Source organism: Vombatus ursinus, unplaced genomic scaffold (assembly GCF_900497805.2).
Source record: "Vombatus ursinus unplaced genomic scaffold, bare-nosed wombat genome assembly UNPS02014830.1, whole genome shotgun sequence".
Taxonomy (NCBI): Eukaryota; Metazoa; Chordata; class Mammalia; order Diprotodontia; family Vombatidae; genus Vombatus; species Vombatus ursinus.
Window position 1 is genome coordinate 31,318,218 of NW_020954608.1, and position 19,419 is coordinate 31,337,636.

Genomic DNA, 19,419 nt, shown 5'->3' on the forward strand with positions numbered 1-19,419 from the left:
GAAGGGCCCTTATAGGCCAGTTCAATCCTCTCATTTTACAAATGAGAAAAATGGAGGTTCAGAGATTGTAAGGGACTTGCCCAGGGTCAAATGAATACTAAATATGAGATGTAGGATTTGAACGCAGGTCTTTTTGATTTTAAGTCCAGCATGTTATCACTATGACATGCTGCCCTTCATGTAGCCTTCTTTCCAGTTAAACTGATTTTCCACCTATTCCTTCCTCTATAGCTGATATTCTATCTCTCACTTCCATTTCTGCCCTGACTGTTCCTCAAATCTGAAATTTACTTTGTTCTTACTTTTGCCATGTAAAACATCTCAGTTCCTTCGAATTACGTGTTAAATGCATTAAGAAGTTGCTAAACAAAATCCAAATGAGGAAACTGGGGCTCAATGAAATGATCTGCCCAGGGTCAAACAGGCAGGGTCAACATGTCATCTTACGACATAAACCCTTTGCTGATCTTTCTTTCCAATATTTAGTGTTCTCTACCTCTTGAAATGATTTTGTGCTATTTTGTGCACTTCCAAAATGTTGTGTATTTATTTATCAGCAAACAACTGTTGCCCTTTCGCCCTGTAGAATTCAAGTTTCTCAAAAGGAAGGATTGTTTTGCTTTTGTCTTTATCTTTAGCACCGTGGTCTGAACACTTTAGGCCCTTAATAAATGTCTGTTTAATTAAATTGCACTGAACGCTACAGAAATGCAAACTATGGCAGCTTTATATGGTCCAAACAATAGCAAAGTTTAAGGGAAATGACATAAATACTTCTAAGCCTTCTCTATCCTATACCTTATTCAATCTACGTAGGCATCTTGCTGGGAAAATAAGTTCTGGTTTTGAAGAGGAAGTGGGTAGAGAGAGTATCAGTTAGGTTGCAGCAGCTCTCAGGCAATGCAAACGTGTAAAGGGGCGTTGGTTAATGCTGCAGCCTTCTCCGACCCACTTTTCATTTCAGAGCTGACTGGTTGCAGATTAACACGTGGTTGGGCACCTGCCAAACAATGCAATTTCTTAATAAACTGATGGCGGATGGCCTCAAAGGTAAAGAAAATCGGTTACATTCATCTAAAAAGGCAAAGGTGGAAAAGCTGACCATAAGTAAACTTCATGACAAGTTAGAATTGGTGAGATATCTTAGTTTTCCTTCTTTTCATCAACCTGTAAAATTTGTTTTTGGAATCAAAATAGCTCCAAGCCAGAGGTGGGGATCTGTGGCCTTGAAGCCACATATGGCCCTCTAGGTCCTCAAGTGCGGCCCTTTGACTGAATCCAAATTTCACAGAACAAATCCCCTTAATAAAAGGATTTGTTCTGTAAAACTCGGACTCAGTCAAAGGCTGCATCCAAGGACCTAGAAGGCCCACATGTGGCCTTGAGGTGGCAGGTTCCCTACCCCTGCTCTAAGCCACAGGACTGTGGTTTTCTTCTTATCAGATATTTCTACCATAGCAGCAGTCTCCCCCTCAGTCTACAACCAAAACCATTTTCACTTCACTTCACCTCACTGACTTCTGTCACAGTTTGCTGCTTTAACATTAGGTAGTATGAATCAAAGAACCTGGGTACAATTAAGTCCCTACTATGTGCCAGGAATGAGGTTAGATCCTGGTGATACAAGTATAAAGACTGATTTATTTCTATTCACAATGAACTTGTGTTTAATGTGAAAGACCAAAAATGCACATAAAAATATAAAGAGCATAAATAGAAAGTGAATGAACAAAGATAAATACAAAAGCAGTTCAACACAAGGTAATCTGAGAGGGAAGGCAGTTGGGGGGGGCGGGAATTACATGCCACCTTTCATGTTTGCTATCTCACACGTGGTGACCTTGGCAAGTCATTTAATATCCTTAGGAGTCAGTTTTCTCATATGGAAAATGATGGCTACTGAGGTCCCTTCCAGCTCTAAAACTATGATACTAGGAAATAATTGAAAATGGCTTGAGGAGCCTTGAAGTAACTTCTTCTTTTGACAGAGTTGTCAATAGACCAAAATGCAGCTTTGCAAATAGTTATGACAAATCAAGTCTGTCACTGTAGTAGGAACCTTTTTGATTCACTAATGTGGAAGACAGGCTCTCAAAAACAGAACAGAAAGCAAACACTTAAGAAATTCTTTCAAATTGGAACACTAAGTATTGTTTAACCTTCCTCAGTTATCATTGCTGTATATAATGGTTACTACCATTATCTATAACAGTTATTACCACTATATATAATGGGCAGGGTCTAAGGTCCAAAGTAAAATGATTCAAACCTCCATTTAAAATTATTTGCTTATTTAGTATTACAAAGGAACTGATTTTCTCTTGGCTTCTCAATAAGATTTTTTCCAGTAAATTCATTCTGACTCCACATGGCCCCTACCCATAATGAAGGGAGCTTTCCTGTACCCATGTGGTCCCGATTTTGTTGTCGTTGTTTAGTCTTTTTCTAGTCCAGTTTAACTCTTCATGACCCCATTTGGGGTTTTCTTGGCAAAGATACTGAAGTGGTTTACCATTTCCTTCTTCAACTCATTTTACAAATGAGAAATTGAGGCAAACAGGGTTAAGTGACTGGCTTAGGGTCACTCAAAGCAGATTTGAACTCAGGAAGATAGTTTTTCCTCATTTTAACCCAATACTCTACCCACTGAACCTGTGGTCCTAATAAAGGTCTTTAAATTGTTCCAAAAGATGGGAAAATGAAAGATAAACATAGTCTCTCTAAATTTTATGCTTGGCATTTTCTCCCAACAATAAAAGGATGTCATAAGATGAATAGCACTGCTGGTACCTTCCCCTATTTGCTACTGCAATAGATCTATGCAAATGGGGACATTCTAGGAGATTTGGAGAATATACTATCATTTTCAAGACACACAGAGCAGGTATCCATGCTCTCAATATCTCTACAACAGAAAATACAACCAGTTTAGCCACATAAATATCTGACTTATCCTGCTACTTATAGATTTGGAGACCATACCACTTAAAATAATGGTATCAGGGGCAGCTAGGCAGTGCAGTGGATAGAGCACTGGCCCTGAAGTCAGGAGGACCTGAGTTCAAATTCAGCCTCAGACCAAACACTTGACACTTCCTAGCTGTGTGACCCTGGGCAAGTCACTTAACCCCAATTGCCCCAAAAATAAAATAAAATAAAATAATGGTATCAAGTCTTCCTCATACTGATATAAATTTTCTGACAGTTTTAGGGAATAATGTAAATTTACTGTGAAAATTAGATCTGATGAAGAAAAAAAGATCTTCCTTCCTTTCCTCTCTTTTTTCTCTTTCCTTTTTTTCTGTTCTTTCTATCTTTTTCTTTCTTTCTTTCTTTCTTTCTCTTGTTTTCCTTCCTTTTGCCCTCCCATACCCAGTGAAAATCTTCTAAGAAGAAAACAGTATTTTGTAACCAGGCTCGCCTTAGGCAAAATTATGAGATGAGTAAAGTCAGTCTTTGGTACCTTCCTAGTTGTACACCTCTGACTTTTTTCCTTTTTGGGTACTTAGCCTGTGTCTCATTCCAAAAGGACCAATCTTGGTTTCAGCTGATAAGAGTTTAAGATGAGAGCTTTTTCGTAGGGTATTTTATTTTGACAATGAATTCTCAAGAGAGAAAAGTTTCAAGATCGAAAGGAAATAGTCTAGAGAATATGCTGAAATAATGTCTCAATTCAGCAATACAATTAAATAATGTTTATTAGTCTATTAATTTTGGGTACTGCTGCAGGGGTAGGAGAAGTCAGGTAATATTTCTGAGTGAGGAGAGGAGAGGCCTTCCTTAAGCCCCTCAAATAACATAGGCTACTGTCTATCATAAGGTCAGCTTAGATGATCTTATGACCCCATAGTACTGTCCTCATGGAGCTTATAGTCAACTGGGGGAGGTATGATATACATACAAACAAATATACTGCAAAATTATTCTTAAGTGCATGAAAACAACAGAGTGCTACATGAAGTCTGGGATAGGAAAAAAGGTCATTACTGAAAAGGGAAGATGAAGAAAGTATCCTGAAAGAGGTGGCAGCATTGGAACCAGGGAGGAATTACAATCAGAGGGGCATTCCAAACATAAGGAACAACATGGACATAAGCAAATATGCGAGAAAGTGTGGGACCTTTACCAGGAATGGCAAGTGGTTCAGCTGAGTTGGTAGAGAGCAGCAGCAGCCAAGAGTGGAATGCCTTTAATGAGAGGACTTAGAATTTGAACTTTACTCACCAGCTAAGGGGGAACTATGAAAAGACTTTCAGAATACGCCTGACAGGCCTAGATCTTTGTATAAGGAAGATTAATGGAAGCAGGAAGACTTTTTAGGGGGCTCTTACAATCATCCAGATGGGTGGCGATGAAGGCCTGTACTAGGGTGAACCATGTGGGTACAAAGGGAAAAGAGGATAAATATGAGATTTCCTTCAAGGTTCCCTAAGCATTGTAGGAGCTATTGTCACAAAATAGTCATATTTTGATCCCTTAGTGAAAATGAAAGAAAAAACAATGAGTTGCTAGGTATATACCGTATACTGAACTGGTACATTGCAAGGAGAAAGGAAGCTGGTTTTCTGGCAGTTAAAGATACACTATATGGATTTCACATAGCTCTCTATTCTTTAGGCTAATAAAAACGGCCCCCAAAGAAGCAGGACAACATGGTCAATAAGTCACTAAACCGGGAGCATAAGTCCTTGGTCTTTTAAAATCACTTCTTTGTAAGTGATTTTAACTCAGTCACTTAACCTCTGGCCCTCAGGGAGCTCACATGTAAAATCAGAATTATAGTATCTGCCCCATACAGCATTCCTTTTAAGTTTCCTAGAATCCTAGAGAAGAAAATTACAATTCTGATCAACTTAGAAAAAGGGGAGAAAAAATAACATGAATGGATTATAGTGACAAGACCAGGGCAATTAAGAAAGAGAAACAAATGATCCTGACATGAAGATGACCTCTTATTGCAACAAAAAGATTGAGAAATCAGAGGAGACTGCTGCATATGGGATCATAGATCTAAAATTTGAAGGAATCATTGTTGTTAAGTTGTTTCTCAGTCATGTCCAACTCTTCATGACCCATTGGAGTTTTTTTTGGCAAAGACGCTGGAGTGGTTTTTCATTTCCTTTTCCAGCTCATTTTACAGATGAGGAAACTGAGGCAAATAAGGTTAGGTGACTTGCCCAAGGTCACACAGCTAGGAAGTGTCTGAGGGCAAATTAGAACTCGGGTCTTCTTGACTCCAGACCTGGTGCTCTATCCACTGTGCCACCTAGCTGCCCCATAGAAGCCATCTAGTTCAATTCTCTTCATTTTATACCTGAGGAATCTGAGGCCCAAGGTTTTATGTCTTGCCTAAGATCACACAGGTGGTAGGTGTTGAAATTAAGATTTGAACCCAGGACCTCTCACTATAGAGCCAGTGCACATTCTACAATTCTGTGCTAGAAGATCAATAAAAATGGTATCTAATAACTTACATATTTCTACTAAGGACAGTTAGACCAATCAAACACTTACTAAACACCTTTATCTTTACCAGGTGTTGTGGGAGGAATGACAATAGAAGACATGATCCCTGACTCTGAGGAACTTATAACCTGGCTGGGAAGAAAATACATATACAAATAAAAAATTAAGAGGATTATATGAGGAAATTTGGCTTAGATTAATTACTTCTTGACTATTTTGTTTCTCAGACATCAGAATGGGGTACATTAAAGACAGTTAGACAATCTCATTTTATAGAAATTTTTCAGAAGGGGACAGATGGACAACTGTTTGTTTTAATTGGTCCAGATGAAGAGCAGTCATTATTAAAGATGGAGATAAAGACTGGATGGGCCATAGAGTTATCTTTCTGACAGAGAGGTGAAAACCTGTATAGACAAACACATATGCTATGTTAAATGTTTGAGGTACTGATTTTCTTTGACTTGGAGTCTTCAAATCTTCCCCTAACACTTATGATCTGTATGACCATGAGCATATCATAATTTCTCTGAGTCTTAATTTCTTCATCTGTAAAACGGGGATAATAATAGCATCTATCTCATAGGCTTGCTGTGGGAAATGGATGAGATCAAGTATGGAAAGGACTTTGGAAACCATAAAGCATTATAGAACCATGAGGTGCTCTTATTGATTTACCATGAAACATCTCTAAAGAGTTATCTGTCCATTTTCTCTATGTTTTTGTATGGCCTCCTCCCACATTACTACTGAGTTTCTTTTGAAATCTGGTTCCCACTCACATTTATCTCCCCAAACTGCTCTTTTGAAGGTCACCAATAAGCTATTTCTATATTCAACAGTTTTCTAAGCCCTTATCTCCCTTGACATCTCAGCAGCATAACAGTACTGATTCCTTCCTTGAAACTTATCATCCATGAACCTCATGACACCATGCTCTCATGGTCCCCTTACTGTCCTTATCTTTTTGGTCTGCTCTTTCTTTCTCTTTCTGCTCCCTAAATGTGAGTTTTCCTTGGGGTTCTATCCTTGCTCATCTTCTCTTATCTCTCAACTTTCATTGATTCCTGTGGCTTCAACTATCAACACCCCAAAATAGTTCTCCTGCTCTGTTCTCTCTATCAAACCCTGGTCTTAAGTCTCTGCCAGAGTGTCCTGCCAACACTTCCAATTCAACATATCTAAAACTGAAACTATCTTCCTCTGCAAATTTGCCTCCCCCTGGTGACTTTCATTTCTATTAATATCACCATCATTCTACTAGTCACTTGGGTTGAAAATTCAGTCATATCTGACTCTTCTTGCTCCCTTGCATATCACGTCCTGTTTATTTCTAAACCATCTCTGTATCTGTCTCCTTTATGCTCTCACTTCTACCACCCTAATCCAGTCCCTCATTACCACTAGGTTTACTATAATGGCCTCCTAAATGATCTCTCCTCTCTGTCTCTCACCCCTCCAACCTGTCCTACATATACTTTCAGGGTAATCGTCAAATATATCTAGAGCTTCAGGGGACATCAAGGCTACCCTCTCATTTTACAGATCATGACACTGAGTCTCAAAGGGATTAAATGACTTCTTCAATGTCACTTCTCAGCTCAAAAATCTTCAATAACTCTTTATTTCTCATTGAATAAAGTCTAATCTTATTACCCTGACATTTTAAGCCCCCATCTAATTTCCTACTACCTATATTCCTCTTCACCTACTTTAAGCTCCAGCCAAATTAGACTTTTCACCCTGGCAGTAATGGTCCATGTACAATTCTACCTTTGTGAATTTGGTTCCTGATGTTTCTTCTATCTGTAATGATTCCCTCCTAAGATGCTTGAGGTTCATGTAAAAGCAAAATCTCCTCTGATTATGTATTTCCTTTGTTCTTCCCCTTCCTCAACTTGGTCTCATAGAGAAGTGATCTCCCCTTGCCCCCAAATTCCATGTTGTGTTTGTATCTCTTATACAGAACATTTTAAAAACCATACTCATATATATGTTTTATACTCCATATTAGATTGTAAGCTCCATGAAAGTATAGTTTATGCCCTATTCATCGCTACTAGGCAGAGGCCTGATGCATACTGCTTAGTTACTTAATCATGGAAAGAATGAGCACTCTCTCAATGTACCTTAGGGGTACCAACCTACTATTTCCTTATTTTCCAGCATATTTGAGCCTGCTTGTTGAGTAGTTGCACTATACAAAAGGACCAATGTGTAAAGGTTGTGGAGTCTTTGGTACCACTGAACTAAGTAGTAACTAATAGTGACATGGTGACAGAAACTGGAATCAATGAGATTTCATAACAACATTACTTTTTCTCTTTTCATAGGTAGTATTTACATGGGTCAGGTAATGAATTGACCCAGGTTCATTACCTACAGTATTTAAAACACACTTAGGGGACATCTGCAAAATAGTCTAGGTTCTGATATGAGTTCTAGGAAAATATGGTAACATCCCTATGCCTGGCACATTAACATGCCCCTCTTCTGTGAGTCCTCTTCTCCCATTAGAATGTAAGCCTCTTGAGGGCAGGAACTTTCTCTTTTGCTTGTATTTGTATCTCCAGTACTCAGCACAGTGCCTTGAAAGTAATAAGCAACTTCCTTTTCCCTCCCTTCCTTCCTTCCCTCCCTGATATTCCACCGAAAAATCCAGGACCAGTAGAGTACTAGGATCTATATTCTATTGGAACTTACAATTAATACAAAGCACATGAATATCACAGGAAAATAGGATGGAATTTGTGTGTATATATATACATGCACACACACAGATGTATGTATATATGATTAAGGGATGGTATCACTTTAGAGTAAAGTTATTTAATAAGTCAAATCCCATTACAACCAATATTGCTATAACTAAAATATAATAAAAATCTTTCCAAGTCTCACCTGAAGACCCATTTATTTTAAATAGTATCTGACAAGAAACTTAGAGAACCTACCAATGGGATCTGACCTATTCAACCTGAATGAAATAATCTGTAACTTCTATCCCATGATATTACTACAAGTTGGATTAATGTGCAACCTAAACACATAAGTCTGAGAATTTAACAGAAAGTTCGGCAAAGAAAAGCGGCATCAATTGGCTTTTTATGGGACAATTCTTCTCGCTTCTGTTTTGGATAGAACGTAAGCTTCTTGCAAATAGGGCTCACTTCATTCTTTATATTTGCATCTAGCATAGTCTAGGGCACATGCTAAGTGCTTGATAAATGCTTGTTAAATGAATGACTGGGAGAATCTAATCAAAATGGTGAGTCTGTGAATGAAGTTCTGAATTGGAATAGATCAAGGTTCTGTTAGACCATGGATTCTGTTTTAGCCCTAATTGGGCTTGGCGTTAGGGAGACATTTTGGAGCTACCATGGCTAAAGTTATCAACATGTACCACACCAGAGACATCTTCCTTGTGGACCAAGTACTTAAAAACGACAAACTAACCAGCAGTCTATGGGAATCAATAACCAAAAAGGAGAATTACAAATATAGGTAGGCTTTGAGATGAACCTTAATTTAACAAATAAATGTGATGAGTGACTTGCATAATACTGTAAAAGCGAAATTTAGATTCATGTGTTCAAGAAGAAGAAATAAAGAGACTGAAACACTGAACTGAGAAAGAGAAATTGAAAAAAAAACTGAAATAGAAAGACCAACATGCAAAGAAGATAGATAGTTTTATAATTTAATAAGATCCATTTACAACAATTTTACAAAACACTTTCCTAGTATACACATAGGACATAAAAAAGCAACCCATTGGGCCTCAGTCACACTCATCTGCAAAATGGAGGCAATAGTGTAGGCCCACCAAATTCTCTGCCTAATCTTGCCAGTGATTATGGAGCTGCTGCATTTTAGGAGATGGGTTAATTATTTTGGGCCACAGGGGTACTACAAATACAAATGGTTCATTTAATAAATAGCGAGTCAGCCCCAAAGAATTAATGTACCTCCTAAAAGTAAGGTACCTTAATACATTAGTATCTTATTGTTTTCAAGATGCTTTGAGATCTCCACCAGTAAAATAAGTATGAAATAAAATTGTACAGGCAGTAATCTTAAAATAGGGATGGAAATAGAAAGTGCATGCAATAAAAGGTGGAGAAAAATTACCACTTAGAGAGGCAACTCTTAGACTAGTCTATGGGCTATAATGTAACCTCAAGAGAGAAATCAAGAATCTAGACATAAGGCACCATTTCCTGAATGTTGCCCCTGGAGGGATCCCAAAGTACCTTACTTTGTCTTCCTCCAGTTACAGCAGGCTAGATTATTCCCACCTGGAAACTGGAGGTGGATGGGTGTGTGTGTGTGTCAGGGGGAGGGGGAGAGGGAGGGGGAGGTGGAAGGGGAAGAGGGCAGGTGGAAAGGAGGGCAGGAGGGTAGAGTGTAAAGTTGTGTTTGACACCTTATAATCCTGGGAAACAGTTTGTTCATCCTGGCACAACTCAATCATCCTTGGATGGGAACATGGAGGGGGGGCGGGCTCTCATGAATGACCTTGGGCAGAGCCCAAGATTTCTCTGTGAGCAGAGACTAGAGCCTCTAACATGGCATGCTAGAAAGGAGAAGAGGAAGACAGCAGCTCAATAGGCGCTCTTTTCCCCCAGGGCTGCTAAATTGTTTAGCATCTTTCAAAAAAAAAAAAAAAGCCAGGCATCTCAAATACAAACCCCTAAGGAGATCGTAGGAAGAAGCAGAGGCATCCTTAAAATAGAAAGCAAATCCACCAAAGGGACTGGATACTGTACCTTTACTTTGGGGAGGGTTCTGACTCCGGTCTCGGAGGACATTAATTTGATAGACAGCTCCGTAAGGCTCAAAAAGTTCTTTTAGCTCCTTCTCAGACCACGACCGGGGGATCTGTCCGACAAACATCTTAATGGCATCTGGGTCCGGTTGGTCTGAGTGATCCAAAGCGCCGTTCATCTTGTTAGCTGTACCGTTACTGTCAAGAAACCGAACCAGAAGGCAGAGTTAGGAGAGCATGGTTGAGGGACAGGAAGAAAGAAAAAAAAAAAGAATCAAAAGCAGGGGGTGGGGTAGAGGATGGGGAAGGGAAGAAGAAGTCGGGTGGCGGGGGGGGGGGAATGGGAGGAAAGTGCCTAATGAGTCGTATAAATTTCACCAACTAAAACAAAGCAAGAGCACAATTACATTGCTCATGGGTGAAGGTTTGCACTGCGGGCTGCTGTTTAGTATCATCGCCTGAGCAAAGGGCTGAGAACGGCAAGCTATCAGCCAGGGTTTTCACATCTTGCAAGCAAAGGCTGAAGAAGAGATGGTTTCAAGTTAAGGGGAGGTCTTTTTGCATGGCTGCCATCAAGAGAACAGCCAGGCATCAACCCCAAACGAGCAATGGGAGCCAAAGGTGGGGTGGGGGCGGTTGGAGGAGAAAGACGACAGGAGTTGAGCTGTCTTTCTGGTAGTATTTATTTTATTTTATTATATTTTTTTTGGTAATAATAAAGTCCCACAAAAAAGGAAACACTTGGCAATCTGTCAGATGAGGAATGCAAGATGCTAGTGATGAATTTGCAGATTGTGTGAAGCATCCGCGGGTGCATCAAATTAGTGCATCGCTGCTCAGAATGGAAAACACTCCAACTATGCGGCTGGTGGCAGCTGATTGGCTGCTCATGCTTTATAAAAAGGAATGGGAACGTGAAAGGGGTGGGAAGGGGGCTCCAGTTTTTAAAAAGCGCATTGTTCCTGGCGCTAGGGCACAAAGCACAATTCAGAAAGGCAAAGGCAATCTCAGAATTGCCTGCTTTGTGCTGGAAAAAAAGGGGGGGGACCATTAAGCTTTAGAAAGTTGAGTTCCCTGTAAAGGGCACTGAATATTTCACATCTTCCACACTCCATAAATTGTTCCCTGTATCTGATTTCCAGATGTTGTACTTGAGTTCTAAACAATCACAAGTTTTTGTTGTTTTGTTTTGTTTGGGAGAGGTGGGGTATTGGATAGAAAAATTCTACATTTTATTCTTAGGACATCCCATAAATGTTTGGGGGCTGACACAAGAAGATAACAATTTTCCTAAATATCTTTTTTCAAAGCTCAAATTTTGAAAGTGCTAATAGGGGTTCAGAGCCTGAAATTCATGGTACCGTCAAGCAACTGAAAGTAATTTTCAGTTGTTTACTCTTATCATTCCTATTTAAGATGTGATCAGCAAAGAAAGCATGTGTTACACAGATCAGCACCTTCCCTCTCCTCTCCTTCAAATATAATCCCAAAGCCCACCTGTTCTATGAAGCAGACAGCTGCTGAATTTAGCCCTGCTGCCTGCTCATTTGTACTACTGTGCTTAGTTTGGATTCTCAGGCTGTAAGATCTTCATGGCAGAAACCTGTCTTATTCTTATTTAAATACATGTAAGATACTGCACGGCTACCCTTTAAACACCGCAACCTCCATTACAAGGGGCAAAATGACCAGAAAAAAGCTAAAGCAATTATACATGTTTGTTTAAAAATTAAACATTATAAAGCATGTGGAATTTCACTTTTGCCTTCAGGTTATTATTTGATATTCAAGGGAAAACATTCCCTTAATAAAATAAAGATTTATTTGGTAAAAGTGTGCTGAAAATCTGGTGAGCTTGTAATGGAAGATGCTAGAAGATCTGGGTTCAAATATAGTTTTACTTAGTGACTGTGTGACTTTGGGTAATTCACTCAATCTCTCTGAGCTTCAGTTTCCTCATTTTCAGATGAGGGGATGGGATTAATTCAAGGATTCTTAGTCTAGGGTCCATGGATCTCTTGGGAGTCTATGGATAGATTTTAGAAGGTCCATGCACTGGGGTGGAAAACATATTTATTTTCCCCTTTGTAACTGAAATTTAATATTTCCTTCAATTATGAATTTTTGAAAATTTAAAAAGAAATATTATTCTAAGAAGTTTTCATTTAGGTTTCTGGTGAAACATAGGTTTCACTAGACAGGCAAACAGAATCTATGACACAAAAAGGGTTAAGAAACCATGGATTAAATGATCTCTAAGACCCCTTCACCTCTAAACCATAAGATTCTATGCTTCTCTGTGTCCTACTAACTAAAAAGAAACTGTTTTGGGGAAAGAGAAATTTTAAAATTTATACGAAGATAAAAAAAAATTCTCACTAGGACCAACATTTAACTTTTTATTTTTCTCCTATCTCTCCTTTCTATTATTTCCCTCTCTGATTTCTTTGAAACAATTCTGTTTTCATCATAATTTCAGAAGATTCATCACTTGCTTCAATCAATTTTAGTTTTTTAAAAAGGAAATAATGTATAAAATACAAACTATAAAACCTTTCAATGGCTTGAATAAAATGTTATGTTTACACTAAAACTGTTTAATATTTTTGTTTGCTTATGTGTTTACCCTATTTTCAACAAATTCTTTGAGAATTTAATGAACATTTTAAGAAAGTTGAAATTATGGCTTCAGTTGTATGTGTGTGGGGAAAGCACACAAAAACTCCCTCAGCAATACAGAGTTTCAACATGTCTGTAGCAGGTTGAAAGTGAGGCAAGACTTATTTCTGGGACAGGAAAGGTCTTGTGGTTACTGCAGTTGACAACAGCCCATCAAAAAAGGGGAAGGCTTTGCCCCAGTTCTCAGCTTCTACAGAAAGCGAGGACAGAATAATTCGGCTTTACATCTTCTTTTCGCAGAGTATAATTAAAACTGACCACCTCAGAGAGGCAGGAATCGACTGCTGCCTGTTTCAATCATGTCTGAATATTGTTATTACTTCTATAGTTTGTATCTAAATTTCAGATTCTAAAGCCAATGGCCCCCAGTGTCTAATAGATGATATTTTTACTTTCTCAAAGGGTACAAAATTCACACAGAAGCTGCAGAATTGTAGGAGAGGAACAAAAACAAGTTGGTTAAACTTCAGAATTACTATTTATGTTTGTAAATTTTAGGAAAGCTGGGGTCAGTTTCTAAGGGCCGTGGGCCATGGTATGGCCTACAATAAACTGACTGAATGTTTGATGGTGTCACAGAGATTCAACAGCACTGGGTTTGGGTTCTAATCCTTGATTTGCTATTAACTAGCCAAATGGGAGTTAGGAAAGTCTCTATGCTTCTTCTCCTTGGGTCTCAGTTTCTTTATCAATAAAATGAGGGGGGCTGGGCTAAAGAATAGCGAGGTTTTAATCTTTTAGGACCCAATAGGTATGATATTATATGGTTGTCAGCCCCTTCCTCATCCAGCTCAAATCATTTCCACTTGTTCCCTAAATCAAAACACAACTCTCACCATAGTTTTCAAGATTCCTGAGAAAATGTTAATTTCTTGAGAGCATAGATTTGGAGATTTTATTTTGTTCTTAGTGAAGAGCTGGCTTTGAAGCCAGGAAGACTTAGGTTCAAATCCTGTCTATGAATCATGCTGGCTATGTATAGATCCTGAGCAAATCACTCAATTTTTCAGTGCTCTAGGCAGATCTCTAAAATTATGAGTTTCAGAGAAGGTACCAACTTGCATTGGTAGAGGGAGTTTCCCCACCCAGAAGTCCTCTATGTCAATGTCCCCATCCCTAGCATTTGTGTCCCTAGGACCTAGCATATAGCAGGCACTTAATAAAAACTTGTGGATTGATCCTTTACTCCTGAATGTCTTTCACCTATGCTTCTTTCTCCTTCCAATGCCAAACTTTAGTCTGGGTGTGTGCCCGGTTCTAGTGGAGACTAACACACGTCTTGCTTCTTGTCTCTGTCAGTTGCAACACTTCTGAGCATGCCCAATTAAGGCATGTTCCTTGTAGTAGAGTGAGAAAGACAAATTAGTCCACTTGTACATAAAGCTGAAGAGGCTATCTCTTCATAAATATATGACAACTTGAATTCTTGACTACAGATGGGAAGATAAGGCTGTATTATTATCCATTTCTAGCACCCCACGACCTCTTAGAATCCAATTCAATGAATATGCTTTGCATGAAGGTATTTAACTTGCCAATGTACATTTCTAAATTATGAGGTTTCTTGTTTAAGCAACAGGGACCCAGAGGTCCATCTATACTTTCCTGTTTGAATTTTCTCAATAATACAATAGGTTTCTTAGGGTGGATTTTGTTTACTTTTTGCCAAAAACCAACTGGTGTTCCCATGGGATCCCTTTGAGGCTGATAATCCATAGAGACAGAGAAAAAGAGAGTTTAAATTACTGTCCCAGAGAGCCCCAAAGCATGTCACTGTCACTTGCAAGTGCAGGAAGTATAGAAATTCAGAAACAAAAAGACAACCTTATTCCTTTAAGCACAGACACTGGCTTAAGTATTTTCTCACTTGATATTGGTTGAATGTAGAAGAAACTAGATCAACAATCATCATCTTGGAAGTCAGCCTTATATCTGTCCACCTGGTTGGCTTGTGGCACTAGGCTAGTCACTTACCCCCTCAATGGTTTAGCTTTTGCATGTCTCATGGATATGCTTGAGACACTTCAGGAGCTGGTTGGGAGGGAATGAATGCATTCCAGGCATGAGAGCTAATCTCTTCCTACTGACTATGAGATTTTGATTCCAAGAAGTATAGTTTAGATGAGATGATTCATTCATGACAGAATATGGGTCATCTGTCAAGCTGCATGGGTCCCACAATGTGACTCTTTCTCCATGTACAATTTGGGCCATCAGGCCACAGGTGACCAAGTCCATAGGCTTAATAGATGGCTGAGTGTCCTCTACATTGTGGAGAACTGCTCAAGGGCATATATTAACTGCTATAAATGTGTGGGAGGGGTGAGCTATTTATGTTTGTGGTCAGAGCATCTCTTTCAGTTTGTGCAAATGTTCTTTCTAATAACCTGACCACTGTCCCATCCTTTCATTTAGCTGACAGGCCAGTTTCTCAACAGAGACCAGAATAATTTTTTAATATCACTTATGTTTCTATGATAGTATCTAAAGAAACCGTTTTTGTTTGGTTGTCATAGAAACTTTTTGCAGATTAAGCTACATAAGGGGGAAGTATAAAGAAATCCGGTGAAAGGCTTGGATGGTTGCTGACAGCAAATAGGGTGGGGACAGCAATTATGAATATTAACACATCCTCCACTGTCCCTACTTCTTAATCTTCCTGTTTGTTTAAGAACTGGATTAAACTATTAGGATTCAACTTGGAGGCACCAGCAAAGTTCCCTTCTTCCTTCTCAAACTGCTGCATTAAGAAGCCCGGTTGTATTTTGAGAGTTGGGGGTCCCCCTCCTCGGAGATCTTCAAGCAGAGGCTGGGTAACCACTTCTCTGGAATATTACTGTGGAGATTCCTTTCGTGCTTGGATTGAACTAGATGGCCACTCAGGTCCTTTCCAACTCTATCTTACAAATGTTGCTAATATTCCCAGTCTGTATTAGCAGAAGTCAGTATAGCTCAGTGAATATAACAACCATGTTAGAGAATATGGATTGCATTCCTAGCTACATGATTGATTTAATTTACTGTGTTCTTTGGCACATTATTTATCCTTTCTGTGCCTCAGTTTTCAGATTGGTAAAAAAAATGGATAAAAAAGTACCAAAGTAGACTATTAATTGTAGATATTATAAAATCTCACAGTTGGAAGGGACCTTCGAGGCTGTCTAATCTATCTCATACCTGAACAGGAAAACATATCCAAACTAGTGGTCAGCTAGGCTAGACCTCAAAAGATGGGGAACTCACTGCCTCTTAAGGCACTCCATTTCACATTTGGAAAGCTCTAATTGTTTGCCAGTTTTCCTTTATATCAAGTCTAAACTTGCCTTTTTGCAATTCCTATCTATCACTCCCAGTTTTGCCCTATGGAGCCAGGGAGAACAAGTATAATCTCTCTTTCATATAGTCAAATGTTTGAACACAGCTATCATTTCCTGCCCAATACCCTTTTTTTCTTCTCTAAGCTAAACACCTTATAGTTCCTTCACCAGTCCTCATATTGAGTGAGACCAAGGCCCTATGTCCTCTGGGTTCCCTTCCTCTGGAAACTTTCAAGCTTATCCAAGTCTTTCCAAATTGTGACGCCCAAAACTGAATAAAATAATCCAGATTCAGTCTGATAAATACAGTGAGACTATTACTTTCCTATTTTTGGACACTATGCTTTTTCTAGCACAGCCTCAGTAGGATTTGCTTATATTTCTTAAAAAATTAAAGGAAGGAATAGAAATTGAGACCTGACTCACTCTAAATTTTTAAATCTCTCTTTCACATATTAATCAACAAATATCCTAAATTTATAGTATACAAAAGAAGAGTGCTAAGTGCCCCTTTGCTTCAAAAAGCTTATTAACTAATTCTAAGCAAAGTATAATATCTTTTAATTTAAGTTAGGCCCATCATCTTGTATCCAAACTTCAAACCCAATATTCCATAAATTGCATTTCCTCTCCAAATCCTGTAACAAAAATCTCTCAAATTGTTGATGAACTTTTAGCAACATCTTCAAGCTATAAGGAAGCAAAATCTTCAAACAGGCCCACTGTGTCTTTGGTGATGACCTGAGAGACTATCTTTTGACAATGGACTGAGAAAACTAAGTTCTTAATCCTATCTGAACTACTGAGTAATTGTTACTTTGGTCAACTTAACGCTCAATTCCCTTACTAATAAAATAGAGAAAATCATTCTCTGCCTCTTTCCTTATGGGTAGCGTTAGAGTACATCATTATTAAAATTTTACTCAAACATATAGTAATACCAATAGGTATTACAACTAAGTGCAGTTAGAGAACTTCTATTTATTAAACATCTGTCATTGTCAGGCATTGTGCTAAGTGGTGATGATCCAAAGAAGGGCAAAAGACAAACAGCACCTGCTCTTGAGGATTTCACCATCTAATGGGGGAGACAAGAAAATACTCGCACACACACATATCCATAACATTGTTAAATTTAAAGTAATTGGGGAGAGCACTAACAGATTTTCCTAGTAGATAAGCTCTTCTCCAAAAGACAATTAAATCGAATCTAAATGGCCTGAAGGAAGTTAATGGTCAATTTCCCCAAATGGTCAAGCTATAATAACTAAAAATAACTAACTTGTTACCAGGATTTAGCTGTATGTCTGAAAAGTTGTGTGAGCTACTCTGGTGCAAAATTTCAAGCTCTCTACAATGTGCTGCATTATAATCCCTGCTTGTAAGCAGTTTACAATCTAATGAGGACAACGACAAGAATACTTTTGTATTGTATCTCCTACACCTAATAGCATCTGACACACAGTAGATGTTCTATAAATGCTTTTGTAATCATTCACTCATTTTAAAATAGCTTTATCAAATGGACAGCAGTATAAATAATAATAATAATGATGATGGTAAGTAACATTTCTGGAGTGTATACCATGTTCCAGGCACCATGCTATGTGCTTTACAAATATCTCATTTGATCCTCAAACCACCATGGGAGGTAGAGGCTATCATTATCCTCATTTTACAGTTGAGGAAACTGAAGCAAACAGAGTGACTTGCCCAGGGTCACATAGCTAGTAAATGCCTGAGGCCCTCTTTGAACTCAGGTCCTGATTCCTGAGCTACTAGGAGGCACAGTGGAGAGAGTGCTGGAGGGCATGCAGTCAGGAAGACTCACCTTCCCGAGTTCAAATCTGGTCTCAGACACTTACTAGTTGTGTGATCCTGGGCAAGTCACTTAACCCTGTTGTCCTTAGGTTCCTCATCTGTAAAATGAGCTGGAGAAGGAAATGGCAAACTACTCCAGTATCTCTGCCAAGAAAACCCGAAATGGGGTCACAGAGAGTCGGACACAACAAAAAAAATGACTGAATAAAGAACTTCTTGACTCCTGACCCAGGCCTCTCCATGCACTGCACCACCTAGTTTCCCCATAACACTACAATATATTGTGTTTTCACAAGCATCTTTCTCTGAGGTGATCCAAATCCATTTCTGGTTCTTTCTCAGCCCAAGCAGGGAGGTTAAAAGATTTCTGGCAATTCACACAGCTTGTAGCAGTGGATCCAGTATCCAATATACTTTACTAGGCCATACTTCCTGCAGTCAATTTTTGGTGAGAGGCTTTTAAAGAATAAACTGAGTGTCAAAGTGACAGTAAGCCACAGAAACCTCTGGGCTCCTACTATTCCACTCTAAGATGTTTAAAGAAATGATTCAAAGCAGTCAAAAGGTTATTTTTTTTTCCCCCTTGGAGTTAAGGAAACTATTCCCCAACAATACCATTCTTCCATAAAAGATGCCTGTGTTGGGAGATCCTGTGGTTACTGGTGAGTCACATAGGATGCAGTTTAAGAAACAGCACACTCCAGAGGACAGAAGGGAGACAAGGTAGAGCAGATGTGATGACCTACCTCTCTTTTACCTTAATAATCCTGCCATGTTGGAAAATCTGCCTTATTTGAGGCATAACTGGTTAATTTACCTCCCTGATGATAGAAACCCAAGAAGATCTTTTAGTGCATGCTCTTTAGGAAGGCAGCACAGAGCCTTGGAATGAGCCCTGGACTAAAGGAGGAAACCTGAGTTTGATGTTCAGTTCTATGTCTAACCAAGGCAATGGCTTTAGAAAAGTTGTCAAATCTCTCCAAGGTTCCATTTTTTTCATGTTGTTGTAGTTGAAAGGTGCCATTTCTAGTTCTGTTAATGTATGGATCTACTTTTTACAGCTCACCTCTCATGCTGTTCTCTTGATCCAATTCCATCTCTCCTCCTCTGGGATTGTACTCCTGTAACTATTCCCTTTTCTAATTTCTTCACTCTTTTCCTGCCCTTGGATGCCTTCATTCAAAATCTCCCTGTTGTGGAGATATTTTCAAATGACTATACTACCCCCTGTAACTACCATCTTATCTCTGTGTGTTAATTCCTCATCAGGATATGAGCTTCTTGAAGGCAGGACTATTTCACTTTGGTGTTTGTATTCCTAGTACTTGGCATAGTGCCCAACATAAAATAAATGTTTAATAAATGCTT

General features: G+C 38.9%; 1 protein-coding gene across 7 annotated transcripts in view; it reads right to left on the reverse strand.

Annotated features, from left to right (window-relative positions):
• Positions 1-19,419, reverse strand: part of CELF2 (CUGBP Elav-like family member 2) — a 619,768-nt gene that overhangs the window by 188,223 nt on the left and 412,126 nt on the right. For 6 of the 7 annotated variants that reach the window (XM_027838841.1, XM_027838842.1, XM_027838840.1 and 3 more), the window contains one exon: positions 10,236-10,432. In XM_027838841.1, the coding sequence (XP_027694642.1) occupies positions 10,236-10,432 (197 nt within the window). Of the gene's footprint in view, positions 1-10,235; positions 10,433-10,641; positions 10,747-19,419 lie in introns of those variants that run through there. The other variant, XM_027838843.1, reaches the window with a different exon arrangement.